The sequence below is a fragment of the Eretmochelys imbricata genome, chromosome 17 (assembly GCF_965152235.1).
Source record: "Eretmochelys imbricata isolate rEreImb1 chromosome 17, rEreImb1.hap1, whole genome shotgun sequence".
NCBI classification, from domain to species: domain Eukaryota; kingdom Metazoa; phylum Chordata; order Testudines; family Cheloniidae; genus Eretmochelys; species Eretmochelys imbricata.
Window position 1 is genome coordinate 21,859,259 of NC_135588.1, and position 18,751 is coordinate 21,878,009.

The window sequence follows — 18,751 nt, forward strand, 5'->3', positions numbered from 1 at the left end:
CCACGACATCACCCTTGTTGCTCACACTTCTAAACTTAATCCAGAGACTCTCAGGTTTTTCTGCAGTTTCACACCGGAGCTCTGAGCAGTCACACTGCTCCCTCACATACAATGCAACTCCCCCACCTTTTCTGCCCTGCCTGTCCTTCCTGAACAGTGTATATCCATCCATGACAGTACTCCAGTCATGTGAGTTATCCCACCAAGTCTCTGTTATTCCAATCACGTCATAATTCCTTGACTGTGCCAGGACTTCCAGTTCTCCCTGCTTGTTTCCCAGGCTTCTTGCATTTGTGTATAGGCACTTGAGATAACTCACTGATCGTCCCTCTTTCTCAGTATGAGGCAGGAGCCCTCCCCTCTCGCATGCTCCTGCTCGTGCTTCCTCCCGGTATCCCACTTCCCCACTTACCTCAGGGCTTTGGTCTCCTTCCCCCAGTGAACCTAGTTTAAAGCCCTCCTCACTAGGTTAGCCAGCCTGCTTGCGAAGATGCTCTTCCCTCTCATCATTAGGTGGAGCCCGTCTCTGCCCAGCACTCCTCCTTCTTGGAACACCATCCCATGGTCAAAGAATCCAAAGCCTTCTCTCCGACACCACCTGCGTAGCCATTCGTTGACTTCCACGATTCGACGGTTTCTACCCAGGCCTTTTCCTTCCATGGGGAGGATGGACGAGAACACCACTTGCACCTCAAACTCCTTTATCCTTCTTCCCAGAGCCACGTAGTCTGCAGTGATCCGCTCAAGGTCATTCTTGGCAGTATCATTGGTGCCCACGTGGAGAAGCAGGAAGGGGTAGCGATCCGAGGGCTTGATGAGTCTCGGCAGTCTCTCCGTCACATCGCGAATCTTAACTCCTGGCAAGCAGCAGACTTCTCGGTTTTCCCGGTCGGGGCGGCAGACAGATGACCCAGTCCCCCTCAGGAGAGAGTCCCCGACCACCACCACCCGCCTCCTCTTGGGAGCGGTGGTCATGGAATCCCCAACCCTAGGACAGTGCATCTCATGCCTTCCAATCGGCGGAGTCTCCTTCTGCTCCCTTCCCTCAGACGTATCATCTAATCCACTCTCCGCATTAGGACCTGTGGAGGGAACATGAAAACAGTTGCTCACCTGTTTCTGCGCTGCTGGTACATGGATGCTCCCCTTTCTTCTTCTGGAGGTCACATGCTGCCAAATTTCTTCACCGTCCTCCTGTCCCCGCAGTGCAGCCTGCTTTGAATCTTCAGAACATTGTGTCCGTAGAAGCATGTCCTGACGTCTGTCCAGGAAATCTTTCGTTTCTCTTACACAATGCAGGGTCGATACCTGTGCTGTAATTCTCTTTCAGTGCCACGGAGCAAGCCTCTGGAGCCTGAAATGTCACAGCTTCACCCCTGGAAAGAAGACATTCCAGCAGGTCAGCACAGAGCCCCCGGCTGATCATCAGCTAATGCCTGCAGCTGGGCAAGCAGAGCAGCCAATCCCCTGCAAGGAGCCAGTTGCATTGTGAAACATCTGTGTGTGGATTGTCTCCACGCCCTCTCCGCGTTCACTTTCCGGGGATATCCCAGCCAACAGCCCTGAGCCTGAGGCCACTTTGTGCTGTCAGCACAAAATAGGCAGCCCAGCCATCCAGGGGAGGATCAACCCAGCATAAGGGGGGGCCTCCCAATGCATGGAGCTGGCAGAACAGCCCCTCTGGTGCTCCCCTCCCCAAGGCTGGCATAGACCGTGATAGCAGGCATGGCCAGAGCCTCCCTGCTGACATCCCCAGCCACTGTGACAGCCCTTCAGACCATTAGCACCCCCTTCTGGGGTTGCACTGTGCACCCCTTGACTGGGGATGCCGATCAGGGCCAATTACTTTACTAGCAGCGGTGTCCATTGACTATTAGGCTCATTTCAAATTCATAATCATGCTCCAGAAATCTGAGTCCAAGCACTATACTCTTCCGGTCAGGGCAGAGAACTATAGCAGGGGACATGTGTCCAGTCACAGCAGCCTGAATTCTGAATGTAAATTACACCCAACCAACCGCTCGCAAAATAACTACTGGTCAAGGATTACCTGCAGTCATTGATCAGTAGCCACTCCCAGGCAGAGAGAGAGATGAAATTAATGTACTAATTAATTCATCAAGAAACATTCTCAGCTGCAATCAGAGCAATAACATGGTGCATTTCTACAGCAACTCAACCCAAAGCAAACACTAACTGGTATATCATCCCTCAAGTGCAGCCACCTCTGGGGTGGGAGCTGGCAACCAATCAGCACACAGCGTGCTCCACAACAGTGGCTGGGACTTGGGCTTTGGGGTACCAGGGTGAACGGATTCTGCTCTTCGTAAATGTGCCAGGAATTCTTTACTGTCCGCGCGCACAGACGGGACCTCTCCTGGTTAGCTCCCATCACTAGTGAGCTACGTGAGACTTCCCCTGGGAAGAAAACCACGGGGTGGAACCCGTGTTTGCAGGAAGACTGGGGGCTGCAAATCTCCTGCTTAGCCCCTTGAAGTAGCCACACCCGTTAACAGGAGCAAACGGGACACGCACCTGCTCAAAGTGCTTTTCATGCTCGAAAAGGAGACACAGAAAAGTGCTGTGCGCTTTAGCCAGTGCAGAGAGCTGGCCAGCACCGCCTGGCGCAAACCCCCATGAACACAGAGGGGAGGAGGCTCCAGGGTGAGGGCCTGGCCTAGCACCTGGGAGACTTGCGTGCAATTCCCTCCTCTGCCACAGGCTCTCATGTCAGTTTGGGCAAGTCATATCGTTTCTCTGGACCTCAGTTTCCCTTCTGTAAAATGGGGATAATAATGCTTTCCTGGGGTGGGTGAGAGGCTAAATGCACTGAAGATGAAGAGGTGCTCAGCTGCTATGGTAACAGGACCCATCGAAGAACCTAACCTCGGTATGATCTGCTCATTCTACAGCTCTGTATTCTCCCCCGTCAGCTCAGAATGAATGGTAATTCCATACAGAGTAACTTCCTTCTCCCAGGACCCAGATGTAGCTGTTAGCATCCACCCAGCAGCCTCCATCTAAAGAATCTGTTGGGAAAGTGCTGGGATCACTGGGCTAGAGGCCACTCCTGTCCCACTGTCATAACTGTAAAGGGAGGGGTAACCACCTGTCTGTATACAGGGCTATAAAATCCCCCCTGGCCAGAGGCAACACCCTTTCACCTGCAAAGGGTTAAGAAGCTAAGGTAACCCTGCTGGCTCCTGACCCAAATGACCAATGGGGGGACAAGATACTTTCAAATCTGGGGGCATGGGGAACAAAGGGTTTTTCCATCTGTGTGATGCTTTTGCTGGGAACAGATCAGGAACGCAGCCTTACAACTCCTGTAAAGTTAGTAAGTAATCTAGCTAGAAAATGCGTTAGATTTCCTTTTGTTTAATGGCTGGTAAAATAAGCTGTGCTGAATGGAATGTATATTCCTGTTTTTGTGTCTTTTTGTAACTTAAGGTTTTGCCTAGAGGGATTCTCTATGTTTTGAATCTGATTACCCTGTAAGGTATTTACCATCCTTATTTTACAGAGGTGATTCTTTTACCTTTTCTTTAATTAAAATTCTTCTTTTAAGAACTTGATTGATTTTTCATTGTTCTTAAGATCCAAGGGTTTGGGTCTGTGTTCACCTGTACAAATTGGTGAGGATTCTTATCAAGCCTTCCGCAGGAAAGGGGGCGTAGGGCTTGGGGGGATATTTTGGGGGAAGACGTCTCCAAGTGGGCTCTTTCCCTGTTCTTTGTTTAAAACGCTTGGTGGTGGCAGCATACGGTTCAAGAACAAGGCAAAGTTTGTACCTTGGGAAAGTTTTAACCTAAGCTGGTAAAAATACTTTTAGGGGGTCTTGCATGCAGGTCACCACATCTGTACCTTAGAGTTCAGAGTGGGGAAGGAACCTTGACACCCGCTCTTCTCAGATCTCTCTGGGGCACCGTTTGGGTTTAAAAGACAATGGCATTGATCTTTGCAGCTCACAGTCCACCCCATGGACCTGAATGAAAGTGGTGGGGCAGTCACTGGGTAACATCCCACCCTGCATGTTAGCTAACACAGGTTAGACGTCACTTCTCCTGCCCCTCTTGAAAGGTGCCCAGCTGAGCTAGTGCGGGGGCAGGGAGCCACCAGAGAATGGACGCAAACTCGCACATTCACCTTAGGTGCCATGGTGTCTTGCTCTGGCCCTGAGAAATCATAGCTCTTCTACTCCCTGGAGGAAATAATGGAACCGATGGTGTCCAGCCCTACCTGGGGGAAGGAGTGGCCAGGAGCCCTACCAGGCTCAGACGCAGCATCCTGACTGCAGGGGCTTCTCTTTCCTATGGGCACTTGCCATCGTCAAAGGGGGCAGGGAGCAGTCAGGGCCATGTCCTCCCACTGGCCAGCAGAGCGGGTTGGGTGCACTGGGTGTAACGCATTGCATCCTCTGGACCTAAAGGGTGGGGTGGGGGGTGTCCTCTCCCTACACATCTGGAAGCACCAGCAGGAGTTGTGCCTCCCTGGAGACCAATCCTGCTCTAATGCCCCCTGGGGGCAGGGTGGTTCTGCACCCCTCTCCCAGCAGGGGCCAGAGCCTCCTAGGCACAAGCTGGTGTTAGTAAAGCAGAGAATTGAATGCAGTGGGAAGAGTCAGACACACCTGGACTCCAGTGTCAGGGGATCTAACCCTAACTCCTGGACTCCAGTGTCCTGGGATCCAAGTCCCTTTCCCTTCTGCCTGTCTGGAGAGAGGGGATCTTTGCCACCCGCTCACCTTGAGCAATCTGTCTGCTGACTGCTGGAACTTCTCCCTTATCTCCAGGATCAGCTTGTCCAGAGAGGATCTCAGCTCTAGAAGTCTGGTTAGGTTTCTGTTGATTCTCTGCAGGATTATCTTCTCTTCCTTTTCCAGCTTCTGCAGAAGCAGCTTCTCCTCCTCAGCCAGCAGTTGGTGCAGCTTCCCAAATTCAGTCACAATCCTCTCTCTCTTTTTCTTAACTACCTCCTTTGGAAAGAAAAATACACAGGAGCAAGAAGAGGAAGTATCAACGGCATGGATTAAAATCATAAACCACTGGAGTAACTGAGAGGATATACAAAATCACAGTGCATCTTAACCAGGAGGCATTTACTTAACAAGACAACTAAAGAAAAACCAATATGTTTCCACACAGCTTGAGCTCCAGCTTCAACTCCATGGTATTCCAGGGATGAGACCCTAGTTGGAACTGTCTGCAGCACAGAGACATCTAGTGGCTGAATAATGTACTAGAAGTAAATATCATCACACCTTTCAGAGGTACAAAGTTTAGGGTTTATACGTCCACCATCAAGGCCTACACTAATCAATCAGATTAGATCTCTTTTGATAAAACACGATCATTTGTTCTTGTTACCTACTTTGATTCAGTCTTCACACAAAAAATAACGTGACCAGACGACTAGCAAAGTTATCATAGACAATAAAGGGGAACGGACGCAGATTGGGATAAGTAAAGAAAATATCAGAGATCTTCTGAGTAAGTTGAATGAATCCAAGTCAGCAGGGCCTTATGCTCTTCACCCCAGGATACTGAAGGAATTAGCTGAAGAAATCTCAGAGCCATTTGCAAACTTATGGATGACAGGAGAGGTCCCAGAAGACTGGAGAAGGGCTAATGTAGTGCCCATCTTTTAAAAGGGGGGAAAGGAGGAGCTGAGGAATTATAGACCAGTCAGCCTGACCTTGATACCTGTGAAGATGCTAGAGCAATGTATAAAACATTAAATTTGCGAATACCAGAAGGATGAAGGGGTGCTCACTGGCAGCCAGCATGAATTTACTAAGAACAAATCACACCAAACTAGCTTGATTTCCTTCTTTGAGAGGGTAACTGGTTTGGTAGATAGGGGGAATGCAGTGGACATAATATACCTGGACTTCAGCAAGGCTCTTGACACAGTCCCACGTGACATTCTGATAAGTAAGCTAGAGAAATGTGGGCTCGGTGGAACAACCATTACGTGGATACATAATTGATTAAATAACTGCAAACAAAGAGTAACTGTCGGATGAAGTGGGCTTTAGCCCACAAGAGCTTATGCCCAAATAAATTTGTTCGTCTCTAAGGTGCCACAAGTCCTCCTTGTTCTTTTTATTAATGGAATGATGTCAGATTGGAAGGAGGTCTCAAGTGGGGTTCCAATGGGATCTGTTCTGGGTCCGTGTTGTTTAATATTTTTATTAATGACCTGGATGTAGGTAGAGAGAGCACACTGATCAGATTTGCAGATGACACAAAGCAGGGGAAGGGAGGCAGAGGAGATTGCAAATACTTTGGAAGATAGAGCTAAAATTCAGAGGGATCGTGATAAATTGGAGAACCGGGCTAGACAACAAAATGAAATTCAACAAAGACAAATGTGAGGTGCTAGACTTAGGGAAGAAAAAACAAACGCACAAATACAGAATGGGGGAAAACTGGCTTGGCAGCAGTACTGCTGAGAAGGATCTGGGAGTTGGGGCGGATCACAACCTCGACATGAATCAGCAATGTGATGCTGTTGCAAAAAAAGCAAATGCAGTTTTAGGTGGCATTAACAGAGTCATGTGCAAGTCACAGGAGGTGATAGTCCCGTACTACTCAGCCCTGGTTAGGCCTCAGCTACAGTACTATGTCCAGTTTTGGTCACCAGTGTGTAGAAAGGATGTGGAGAAACTGGAAAGGATCCAGAGGCGAGCAACAAAGATGATCAAAGGGATGGAATGGCAGCCATAGGAGCAAAGGCTGAAGGACCTGGGTATGTTTAGTGTGGAAAAGAGGAGATTAAGGGGGGACATGATAGAGGGCAGTCTTCAAATACTTGAAATGCTGCCATAAAAAAGATGGAGAAAAGTTGTTCTCTCTTGCCACAAAGGCAGGACAAGAGGCAATGGGTTCAAACTACAGCACAGCAGAGTTAGATTAAATCTCAGGAAAAACTTACTAAGTGTAAGAGCAGGAGGCCAATGGAACAGAGGCCTAGGGAGACTGTGGAAGCTCCTTCATTGGAGGTTTCCAAAGGAGGCTGGAGCTGCCTCTCCGGGATGATTTAGACACAACAAATCCTGCATCATGGCGGGGGTTAGACTAGATGATTCAGTCTAACTCGAGAGGGAATTATTACACCATGTTTAAATAAAATGGTCTCTAGATGGCAGCAGACGCTAAGGAATAGGACGGGGCTGCTCTGCTCAGCCCAGCGCAGTGAGTGCATTACAGCCCCTGTGAATCGGTTCAGAGGCCGTAGACCACCATGCCCGGCCTTCTTCAAAGCAGCCGCTGCGCAGGGCCGAGCAGCCCATCTGTGCAGGCTCAGGAGGGCGGTATCCAGCGTCTAGCGCTGGTTAGCGATGCCCTGCGCCTTATCCCGTCTAATGACCTGTGTGGCCTGTGTGAGTGGAGCTGGGGTCCCAGGTCCTGCCGCACGGCAACTGCTGCCAACACCTGGCTCTCCCTGGACTGGGCCCTTCTTGGCAGCCACGGAAGGAGGCGCAAGGCCTGGAGTGGGATCTCCTTGCACTCAGACTGAAACAAAAGGGGAGATCTCAGCCCAGGGGGGCTGGGTGGCCCTGCGTACCTAAGCCGCTCTGCGAGCTCTCCCCCAGCCCCAGCCCCAGAGGTGATCCCCCAGAGCAGGGGGCAGCTGGCGTGGGGAAGTTTTCACTGCCACTGTCCCAGCACATCTGCTCCCCAGGCCGCTGAGTCAGACCCGGAGCATCACAGCTCTTGTGGGCCTCGTGATAGCTGGTGTTTTCCCAGATGCCAGAGCCAAGGGCTGCAGGAGAAGCTCAGCCTTCAGTTTCATTCAGAAGCACCTTTCTGGCCCTCATGGGCACAGGGAAAAGCTTGAAAATGTGAAGTGAGGTCACCCCGGGAACATGGGCATTGCCAGATTGGCTCAGAGCCCAGTGTCCTGTCTGTGACAGTGGCCAGGACCAGACCCTTCAGAGGAAGGTGGAAGGACCCACCCGGCCGTAGCAAATGGGGACAATCTGCCCCTCACTTAGGTCTCACCCTGGTCTCTAACAGAGACTGGTTCCAACCCTGATGCGCCAGGTTCAATATCCCTTCCCATGTTTCTATTGTCGTTAATTATGACCCTAAAGGCTTGAAGACCACCAGGCAAATAAAAAGAACCCTTTCAATTTCTTTACTCTGTCATGATTTTTAAGCCTCTCTCAGGCCTTCTAGGGGCATGCCACATGAGTTGTGGGTGCTCAGGGTGCTTTCACATGCACTAATTTGCATGGAATATGAATTGGGGAAAAAATAACCCTCATATACAAATCCAGGGCACTCCAGGGCTGCCTTGCTGTGCCCCTGGAGGAGAGATTTCCTAACCCTTGAGTCAAACAAGGCACAGTCACAGGGCATGTTTCATAACACCCTCCTCAGCCTTTACATCCCCACATCTGTGCCTACACTGCAACCAAGGGATACTGTTATCTTGAGGATCACATGCTGTAAACAAGCTGATTCATAGAATCCTGGGCCAGAAGGGGTCATTGTGATCATTCTAGTCTGACCTCCTGTGTGACACACGACACAGAACTGCCCCACAATCATTCCTAGAGCAGAGCTTTTAGAAAAACATCCCAGCTTGATTTAAAAATTGCCAGTGATGGAGAATCCTTGGTAAATTGTTCCAGTGGTAAATTACCATCACTTAAAAAATTGTGGCTTTTTTCCAGTCTGAATGTGTCTAGCTTCAACTTCTAGCCATTGGATCACGTTTCTCTGATAGACTGCAAAGCCCAATATCAAATATTTGTCCCCCAAGTCACCCCTTAACCATCTCTTTGTTAAGCTAAATAGATTTATTTTACTAATAACCTGCCAGTTTGTTGGGTGAAATTCTCTGCCTCCTGCCTACAGGAGGTCAGGCTAGATGGTATCTTCTGGCCCCAAATCTGTAAAAAGTGAGAGATCTTTGAAAGTCAGATTTCTTTGTTATTGCTGATGCTCCTTGCTTATTCTTTGCATCTGGCTCCTGCTCTGTCTAATCAAAGGACTCAGCTTCACTTTTATTTGTAGTCAGTTTCACTTTCAGGCTTTTCCGGGGCAGGGAGAATAGCCATTAGTTTAAAATAGGGCCGATTGTGCTGCCAGCTGTCATGACTTTTATTGTGATTACTGGTATGATGCGTAAAGCCCAAGCTTAAAGAAAAATAATGATTGTCCCCTATTGTTCTCCAATTCAGTTACTTTGTGAATTTCCCAGTATTTTGTGCCTAGTCACTCTGACTGTTTTCCCTGGTATAGTCAGTTTCCTTTGTTTCCGTGGGTCTCTCATGGCAACAGGGGGGGGGTTTTATACACAAATGTTGTTATGGATTTTTGTAAAATTGGCCAAGGAGCAGATGTGGTACCTGAAACTATTATTAATTTTTAAAGTAATTTATCTTGTTTTTAATAACTATATTTCATGTTGACAGTGTTCTCTTAAATGTGGGCATCGATGTCAGAAGTGTCCTTTTTAATACAGGAACCCAAACACCTGCCGTGCATTCCTGGGTTTTTGTCCTCTCCACCATTGCATGTTTCTGAACTTCATCCACCTCTTTCAACAACAGTTCCAGGGATTTCTGGAGTTTGATCTGACACGAAAAATAAATCCAGTCAATTCTCCTAAAGTATTGACCCATCTCTGCTGGACTTGATCTCAGCTATTTGCATTTCCTATCAAACTGGTTGAAAAGTGCACCCCAGTCTGTGATGGGGTGTCTAGAACCTGTTTCAGGGGTTGGCAAGGAGAGAGTTAACATTTCTAACAGCTGATCCACCCCTACTGCCCAGACAATCCCTCCATTGAGATCAGGCAGCTGTGATCTTTCCTCCGCTCAGGGAGTATTAACTGTCTTCCTGCCAGTCCCTGAATAGGCTTCTATACAACTCAGTCACAGGGGCTGAGATTCTTCATTATTCGCAGCAGTTTAATGCCTTCCCACTACAGGTGCGTTTCAGGAGCAATCTGTGCAAAAAGGGTCCTGTCATTTCGTGGACCCCAAGTTGCCCCTGCATGTCTTTGCATGCCCCGTTCCTGCATTTCCACGTGTGCACAAAAACATGCACGTTGGATTTATGTGAGCAAAATTAGTGACCGATTAACAATCCAGATTGTGATCCCAGATCCTGCTGCTCTGTGGCTCTCTGGCAGTGCCAAGCAGCTGAAAAGCTGGTTTCACTGACCGCCTTGGGATTGCCCTTGCATAAGGGGAATCCCTGTGTGGCAAAGGTTCTCTGCAGCTCTACACCCCTTCGTCCTGGCCTGCAGTGTAGGGGGCATGAATGGAGAGGAGGGAATGGCCAAGGCACCTCTGTGCTCCAGCTATTCCCTGCTGCCAAAACAACCCTAGGAGCCCAGATCAATCCCCAGCCCCAGAATCCCGGGGCTGCCAAGGTGGGGAGCAGCCACCTCTGCCCTCCCTCTTCACGTCTGGAGCAGCACTAAGCCCCGCTCAGAAGCTGGGCTGCTGTTTCTCCAGGCTCTGGCTTGAGCGGGAGACTGGGAGTGAAGTGGTTAAGACAGTGGTCCCCCAACTTTTTACTCACGTCCCCCTTTACCTGTCTCCACGCCCTCCCCACCCCCTCCAGATTCAGGGCCGGGAGTGGGGCCGCAGCTCCAGGCATGGGGGACACGGACAAGGGTAAGGGGGCCGAGGCTGGGGCCACAGCTAGGTTTGGGGCGGGGCAGCTGGGGCACCAGATGCGGGCCTGGCAGCTGGGGCCAGCAGCTGGGGCTGGGGCCAGGAGTAGAGCTGAGTGGCATGCCCTACCTGCCCCTCTGTGAGGGCTGGCCTGGGCCCCAGCTGGCCCCCCTGGGGAGCACGCACCCCTCTCCCCCAGTTTGGGGACTTCTAGGTTAAGGGGAGTAGGATGGCTCAGGGGAACTATGGAATAAGAAACGGGGGTCCAGTCCCAGGTAGTTGTGCCCAAAGCCTGTTGCCATCTGCTGGCCGCTCTGTGGCCTGCGCGGAATGAGTTGCTGGGTCTCAGCCCAGCCCTAGTGAGGCAGGGGTTCACATCGCAAAACCACCATCACAGCTGGCTCCAAGTGGGCAGGCTCAGTCAGCCATGAATGGGCCATTGAAACTGAATCGCCCTCCCCCACCCCACCGCCCCATAAGACTGAGTCATAGTTGTAGTGGAGGGTGTCCCCAGAATGCAGACAACCTGGCCACACCCCCTTTTCCCTGGCCACGCCCCTTACACTGGAAGATGGAGGGGTGTGTTGGGGAAGCTGTGGATTAAGTGGGGACCTTGCTGTCCTGGGAGCTCGAGCTGTCAGTCTTGGTTGGCCGTATTCCTGGATGTTTCATCCCATGACATAATCTTTAATTCCTGGAGACTCCAGGACACCCCTGGAGGGTTGGAGACCCTCAGCCCAGCACCCCTCTACCTTGTACACCTGGGCCGCCTCCTCAATGGGGTAGACATTGTGAGGCCAGTGTGACAGGGTCTCTCGACACACCACACAGATGGCCTCCCCGTCTTCTTCACAGAAGAGCTTGAGCTTCTCCTCGTGTTTCCCGCAGAGCGCCTCTGGCTGCCCCTTGGCCGGCAGCAGCCCCAGCTGCTTGATGGTCTCCACGATATTGGCCAGCTGCTTGTTGGGCCTGACATTGCTCTTGTGAAAGGCCACCCGGCACTGGGGGCAGGACACGGGCCCGCTGGCCCGAGCCCCTTCTCCTGGCAGTAGGTGGTGATGCATGCCCTGCAGAAGTTGTGCCCACAGTCTATGCTCACGGGGTCACCCATGTACTCCAGGCAGATGGAGCAAATTGCCTCCTCCTGCAGCTTCTCCAGCGGGTTCACCAAGGCCATGGTGGCAGCTGCTGTGAGGCAGTTTCCGGGTCACGTTCACTTTCCCATTGCGCAGGGGAGGAGTCACGTTACTGGTGCGGGCGGGACTATGCTAAAACCGTGAGTTAGCTCCAGCACCTGGTGAGCTGTTACAGCTCGCTCTGACAGCCAGTGGTGCTCAGATCAGAGACCTGGCCAGCCAGAGCACTAGTTAGAGCAGAGTTGGCTGTCAGTGCCACAGAGCTGCACTCAGAGATCTCAGAGCGGGGCTTACAGTGCCTGGAAGGAGGATGCTGCCTTACGACACACGTGTGGCTGATTCCAGTGACCCAGCCAGACAGGAAAATTTCATTTGCCCTGAGGGATGCATTCTTTTTTAAAGTAATCTTGATAATATGAGCAATTTGGGAACGGGTGAGATGGTAGCGCATCTGTGCACTAAGTTAGTCATGTGGCTATAACTGAAAAGCTGAATGAGGTCAGGCTATGACTCTATCCCTGTGATTTAAATACAACGTGGGCATTAGTCAGGGAAAATTATTGAAGCAAGGGGTGGCAGATAAGAAAAGACATGCTGGGTATCAAACAAAGAACCAGCATTCTGCAAATGAAGTTAGACTGGTCAAGCTCCAATTAGTGTATTTTAATTAATCACTTTAATGTTACGAGCCAGAACCTCAGATGGTGTACATCAGCATCCCTCCACTGAAGACAAGTCAGCTGGGCTGATTTACACTGGCTGAGGATGTAGTCCTGTAGGTGTCGGCGAATGCTTTTAGGTAGTTATTGGGCTTCCAAAGTGTTTCGAAAAGTGATTTACTCTGATTTTTAAGGGTGATGCTGCAGTGAGAATGGATAACATCATAATGTGAGCAAGGGACCACACACTACACAGTGACCAGTGTCTGTGGGATTGCAGAGAATGAGACAACGACACGTAACATTCTACTTAAAAGTCAAAAATTGGTCGTATAGAAATTTTCTGCATTGGACATAAACTGAGCATGATCAACCGATGAAGCAGATGAAATAAAATCAATAGCCGAAGTGCCCACTTCACAGGATCAACAGGGATGGGGAGAGTGGGATGATAAGCTATTAAGCAAAATCTATTCTGTGTGGGCGCTAAGGCCCAGAGCCACAGAGGGATTTAGGTGCCTAAACCCAAGATTTAGGAGTTAGGCACCTAAATCCCAGATTTAGGCACTACTGTGATCCCCAAAACTCCCCCTCAGCTTCCTCAGTCTCTCCTGGTGAAGCTGTTCCACTTTGGATAAATATGTGATGCTGGGTAAAATGGAAGATAACTAGTTACACAGATCCGGTCCCCACTGTTACAAAGGTGCAATAAATCTTGTACAAGGTATGTCAATGGACAAGTTATAAACTGTCCAGTGTGATTATCCTGTTTAAATCCATGTATTGCCCTTGTATCTGAGGATGAGTATTGGCTAGGTGTTTGTATCTCAGCTATGTTTTGTTCAGGGATGACACCCACCAGGCAAATTTACATCCAGACTAGACATCCCTGGGTTGATGGGCCATTACTACAATCAGCTGGGCCAGTGAGCCTCTCTTGGAGACATTTCAGGCAATGTCTGCCCCAGGACTCAGCAAGGCATGTTAGGACATGTGATCCAAGACTCCATCTTTGGCCAGTAACTTTCCAGGCACTTGGGCTGAAAGTATAAAAGGAGACTGTGACATCACTGCTTTGTCTCCAGGCCTGCTCCTCACCTCTGGACTGTGATTTTCTCACAAACGGAAGCTTTGGACAATGGACCCCCAATCCGTTTGGGTGAACCAGAGAGACTAGCAGACTTCCATCCCTGCTGTGAACCTGATCTACAGATTCTGAAATCACTTGTGAGGTATGATTCCTTTAACCACTGAATTATTCTCTTCTTTTCTTTTTAATAATAAACCTTTAGCTTTTAGTTATTAAAGGATTGACTACAAACATGGCCTTTGATAAGATCTAAAGTAGTTATATATACATTGACCTGGGGGAGTGGCTGATCCTTTGGGATTAGAAGAACTTTATGTATAGTGAATCTGGTTTTCAGTAACCTTTCACCATGAAGACCAGCTGCCTGGGTGGTGACAGGGCCTGGATTGCCTAAGGGGACTGTGTTTTTAGTGTCTTGTTCACCAGAGTGGTGATACAAGAGCTCACTTTGGTTGCTGGCTTGGTGAATTCTAATGTGAGAATAACCCCAGCTTGGGGGGGTGTCTGCCCTGTTTCTTGCAGTCTGCCCTGAATTTGGCAGCTGGGACCCACTGTAGGCATGGTCACCAAATACTTAAAAAGTAAGCAGGTGAGAGAGAGAGACTGTATAGCATGGTGGTTAGGGTACCCACGTGGGAGGTGGAAGACCCAGGGCTCCATCTCACTGCTCCAGTAATTTTTTCATTATATATCCACAGTGGAACAGCTTCAACAGGAGAGATGGATGGATGGACTGACACCCCCCATCAGAGTGTCCCATAGCCCAGTGTTAGCGCACCCACCTGAGAGGTAGGAGACCCTTGTTCAAATTGTTTGTCCTGCTCCGGCCGAGAGGGGAATTGGACCTGGGTCTCCCCCCTTCCCAGGTGAGGGCTCTAACCGCTGGACTAACAGGTGTGGCGTGCTGGCCTCCTCCTCTAGCCGCTTTGTGTGGAGCGAGGCAGGGGCCTCACTCGTTCCCGCAAGAAACTACTTCGGCGCCTGAGGCAGCGGGTTCCCATTCATGGATCGCTCACTAGAGCTAGAGCCTCCCTGCAGGCCGGACACAGATGCTTAACTCTGATCAGCATCTCCCGGTGGCTAGTGTAGGGAACTCCCTGCCTAGTATGCTGGGTCCTGCAGCCCACAGGCAAGGTGTGTCTCTCTCCCCCTCATGGCACAGGGAGCCTGAGCGTCCAACGTAGGGCTTGCGGATTGCAATGTTGTTCCTGAGATGTTTCTGGGTGACTGTAAGGGAGGTGCCATGATGCTGAGCATTGCAACGCCTAAGTCCCTTCGCAGATCTGAGACAAAGAAGCTACCACCAGGTCGAAGAGGAGATGCTGGTAATGGCCTCTGGCTCTCAATGGAAAGAGAGGAAAGACCAGATTCCTGTGGTAAAAGATCACAAACCACTGGAAAGCTGGTTTAAAACAACCTCTTGTCTCGTAGTGCCACCTTGAATCTACGTGGGGGAATGGACGCTGCCAAGCCAGGATCTACAGGTGGCATGTAAATTGGTTAAGGAGCTACACCTAGCAGGAAGGGAAATAGATCAGTACCACCAGAAACAGCTGCTGCTCTATATGAACTCCGTGGGATGATGCACAGGTTGCTGCTGCCTCAGAATGAGCCGAATTTCCTACTGAAACCCGATCCTGTATAAACGGAACTAATCCACTTTGACAAGAATTGCTCAAAGAAAGAGCAAACTCAAATCATAGTGAACGCTACCTGCTAAATCCTCATTAAAAGTGCCCTGTTGCTAAGTTGTTTTGCCCTGTAGGGCTGCTCCCATCCTAGCAATAAGACAGCAATTTTCCTGAATTAGGGAAACAAACAACTACATTCAGGTTTCAGAGTAGCAGCCGTGTTAGTCTGTATCCGCAAAAAGAAAAGGAGGACTTGTGGCACCTTAGAGACTAACCAATTTATTTGAGCATAAGCTTTCGTGAGCTACAGCTCACTCCATCAGATGCATGCCTACATTCAGCAATCTCTCCCCTCTGCAGCGCCTGCACCCGAATGAATCTTAGCAAGAGTTAAATATTGACAGCATGTCAATTGACAGTGCCGCTCCTCATCCTGTCCTGCCCCTTCCCCTCCTTCTCCTCTGTCTTCTGTCCCATTAATTCTGCTTCTCAGTTGCAATGCGTGCTCCCTCCCATGTAACCATAAACCCACCCAGTGCTCAAACGGAGACTCCACAGTGCAGCTCCAGCTCCAGCCCCAGCCTGCTGCACGGGCGCCCGCCTCCCAGCCAGAGAGAAGGGCGTCCAGCTGTTTGTGTGCAGAAAGATTTACTAGCCAGGGCACCCTCAGAAGCCTTCAATAGCAGCCTTAATGCCTAGGATTTTCTCATACCACAGTAGTGCCTCGAGACCCTGATCTGGTTAGGCGCCCTCTTGTGCTAGGTGCTGTATAAACAACAGAGTAAGACACACCCCCACCCCCACCCAAAAGAACCTCCAGTCTAAGGTCCTGATCCCGCAAACACATGGCATTTGCGTAGCTTTAAGCATGTGTCGTCCCACTGACTCCAATGGGATGAGTGCTTTCGAGTTAAGCACGTGTTTGCAGGCTTGAGGTCTGAATAGAAAAGACAGACAGGATGCCTGCAGCAGGAGAATTAGCCCAAGAGTTTCCATTTTTTGTTTTATTTTTCTTTTTTTGTAAAATAAATAAAACTTAAACCCAACAAATACAAAGGAGAATGAAATATTTCACGATTCACATGACAAATACATTAAAATTCCCTTAAATACAATTCAGAGCCATTAAAATTCCCTTAAGTACAATTCAGCGCCATCTTTCACAGTGCAACGCTAATTGGGACAAATAGCCCGTAAGGATTCAAAGGCTGAGAGGAGGTAAAGTGCTTCCTGGAAATCCGTTTGGGAAGATGCTTGGCAGGAAGTGATGTCAGACCCTAGGCTAAGCGTGCCCTTGAAACGGCTTCCCTGGCTCTCAGCTGAGTCACAATATCCTGGACCCATTTCTCATCTGGATTGGTGCATAATTTTTTGCCTTTGATGGTTGTGAAGCTGCAGAGAGAAAACCCCAGTTAGAAACGCCTGGTACCAGCTCTCAAGGGCGGCGGAGGAAAATGGGTCCTGTTTTCAGAGCAAACACTCTGCTACTGCAAAGGGGACGAATGGTCCTAAGGACACAACGGCCCATAGCTAATGGCAGCTCTGCTGGCCCATTGGATTGCTGGGTGTCCACCCACTATTCACTACTAACAGGTTTTTCAAAAATCTTCAGCCAATCAGAAACCAGCTTATTCATAACGCTCAGGAAGAGTTTCACTGCAATTGGCTGAATTTCACCAAAAGGTTCTCGCAGCCAGTCAGAGGAGGAAATCCACCCTCCAGTTCCCACCACTGCTTCCCCAGCTGTGACACTGCACTATAGGTCTATGGACTCAACATCTGGGGTGGGGCGGAGGGCTGAAAACCCCCTTGAGCCTAGCCTGTTTCTAATTGAGAGAACCGTAAAGCTAGCCGAGGGCTCAGGACTGTCTCTCTCACAGGCTGTGCTAATGACATCCCAAATTACTTGGTGCCCCAGGAGGAACTTTCCTGTGGGGTGGGGTGGGGTCTCCTGGAGAATATGGTATCTGGCTGGGTATTATACTCACATCACAGCCGTCTGGAAGCAGCTGCTGCTGGTGTATTCATACTTCACCACGCGGCTCCGTGAAATTGGGTTGGGAGAGTATCTGTAGCAGCAGACACTTGGGGAGTGGAGTGCCTCTGAAAGAGGAGACAAGAGAATCATGGTTGGTCTTTCTCATCGATGGCTTGGAGAGCTCCCTCTCTGTAGGAGCAAAGGGGCTCCTGCTAACACCTAGCTCTGAGGGAGGTTCCCAGAGAGATCTCTGAGCTGTCTGGTGTGGGGGCTACCTCACATCACAGCTTCATCCTTCAGTAAGGCAGAGAGAAGGGGCAAGCCTGCCTCTCCCTACCGGCAATGAAAGCTCAGAAGGAGTGTGTGCCCAGGCATTGCCCGCTGTCACTGTCTCGCTAGCCTGGGGAGATGGAGGGGAGAGAGATCACCACTCCACAGACGGATCTTGGACTCACGTGGACCAGCTGTTGAGGCCTGCAAGCAGAAGGCAGCGATGAGGAGAACAGTGAGGGCAGCCACAGAGACCTTCATGTTGCTGTCAGGTGGGGACGAGCTGCAGGTGGAGAACCAGAGATGGGATTTCTTCTTTGCTTCCTTGTGCAGCTGATACCGGACCCTGGAGTCTCCCCTCTTTTTATAGGGGGGGACACTAAGCGATGGTGTCAATGCTGTCACCTCCCAGGAAATGCCATGATAAGACAGTGGTGATACAATGGAACAAAGTCTGCTGAATCAAGAGAAGCAGAAGAGGGAAGTGCAAGGATTGCGGTCTATGACTGGGCAATTCCATCCTGCTGCTGCAAGGCATGGTGCAAGTGACAGAGGGAAAAGGATGTGAGTCCACCCAGCACCTTATCTGCTGCTTTTTCTTTGAAATCACCCACCAGTCTTTACACGGAGAAGAGGCCGGGGAGATGCATTTCTCAGGACATTAGTAACTAGAGGAGATATGGGACCATTCACCTAGAAGTCGCTGGATCTAATGAAGCTGTCGATCAAGGGTCATTTCCTTGTGACAGCTTCTTCTTGCTCTTAGTTCTAAGAACAGCATCTGCATCACAGAAGAAACCAACTCAGTCAGCCTTCTTGGTGACAGCTCCAGCAGAGACACCAAGATCCCATGCATCATGGAGGCTGACCTGTCCTCTCACCGCTTGAAATGCAGGTCCCTTCAGACCAAGGTTGAGGAATGTGGGGGACACTTGCCTTGCCATTCTGCATACCTACCCTTGGCACCTTCTCCCATGAAAAGAGAAGGGGACCCCAAACACCATCAATGATCAACTGCTACTTCCAGAGGAACCAGGGTTGAGTGGTTGGAGCACAGGGCTGGGAGCCAGGGGATCTGGATTCTGTACCCACTTTGCCACTGACTCATTGTGTGTCTTTGGGCAAGTCATTCCCCTTCCCTGTGCCTCACCTTTCCCACTAGTCATTGCAGACAATCATACTGACCCCTCACCCAGGGGGCAGTGAGGCTCAATTCTGTTGGTGTTTATAGAGAGCTTTGGAAGCCTTGGATGGAACAGGCTAGAGAAAAGCAAAATATTGTTATGCTGCAGCATGTGGTTAGCTGCCAGAGGTGTACCTTTGCTCTCTGGGCAGTCACAGATCTCAC

At 50.1% G+C, this 18,751-nt stretch overlaps 1 protein-coding gene across 1 annotated transcript; it reads right to left on the bottom strand.

The window, feature by feature from the left end:
- Positions 1-16,419: 16,419 nt before the first annotated feature.
- Positions 16,420-17,664, bottom strand: LOC144276486 (C-C motif chemokine 3-like). Its single transcript, XM_077836585.1, has 3 exons — positions 17,589-17,664; positions 17,144-17,258; positions 16,420-16,547 (listed from the first exon to the last, which is right to left on the bottom strand). Exons 1-3 carry the CDS (start codon positions 17,662-17,664, stop codon positions 16,433-16,435), a joined length of 306 nt encoding a protein of 101 aa, XP_077692711.1. The 3' UTR covers positions 16,420-16,432.
- Between the last annotated feature and the right edge of the window lie 1,087 nt (positions 17,665-18,751).

What these genes read in the sequence shown, in the direction of transcription:
- LOC144276486 (XM_077836585.1), bottom strand. Translation starts at nt 17,664, where the DNA reads ATGAAGGTCTCTGTGGCTGCCCTCACTGTTCTCCTCATCGCTGCCTTC. An exon ending in GGCCTCAACAGCTGGTCCAC is followed by an intron (nt 17,259 to 17,588) that starts GTGAGTCCAAGA and finishes CTCCTCTTTCAG; the next exon opens with AGGCACTCCACTCCCCAAGT. An exon ending in TGCTTCCAGACGGCTGTGAT is followed by an intron (nt 16,548 to 17,143) that starts GTGAGTATAATA and finishes TTCTCTCTGCAG; the next exon opens with CTTCACAACCATCAAAGGCA.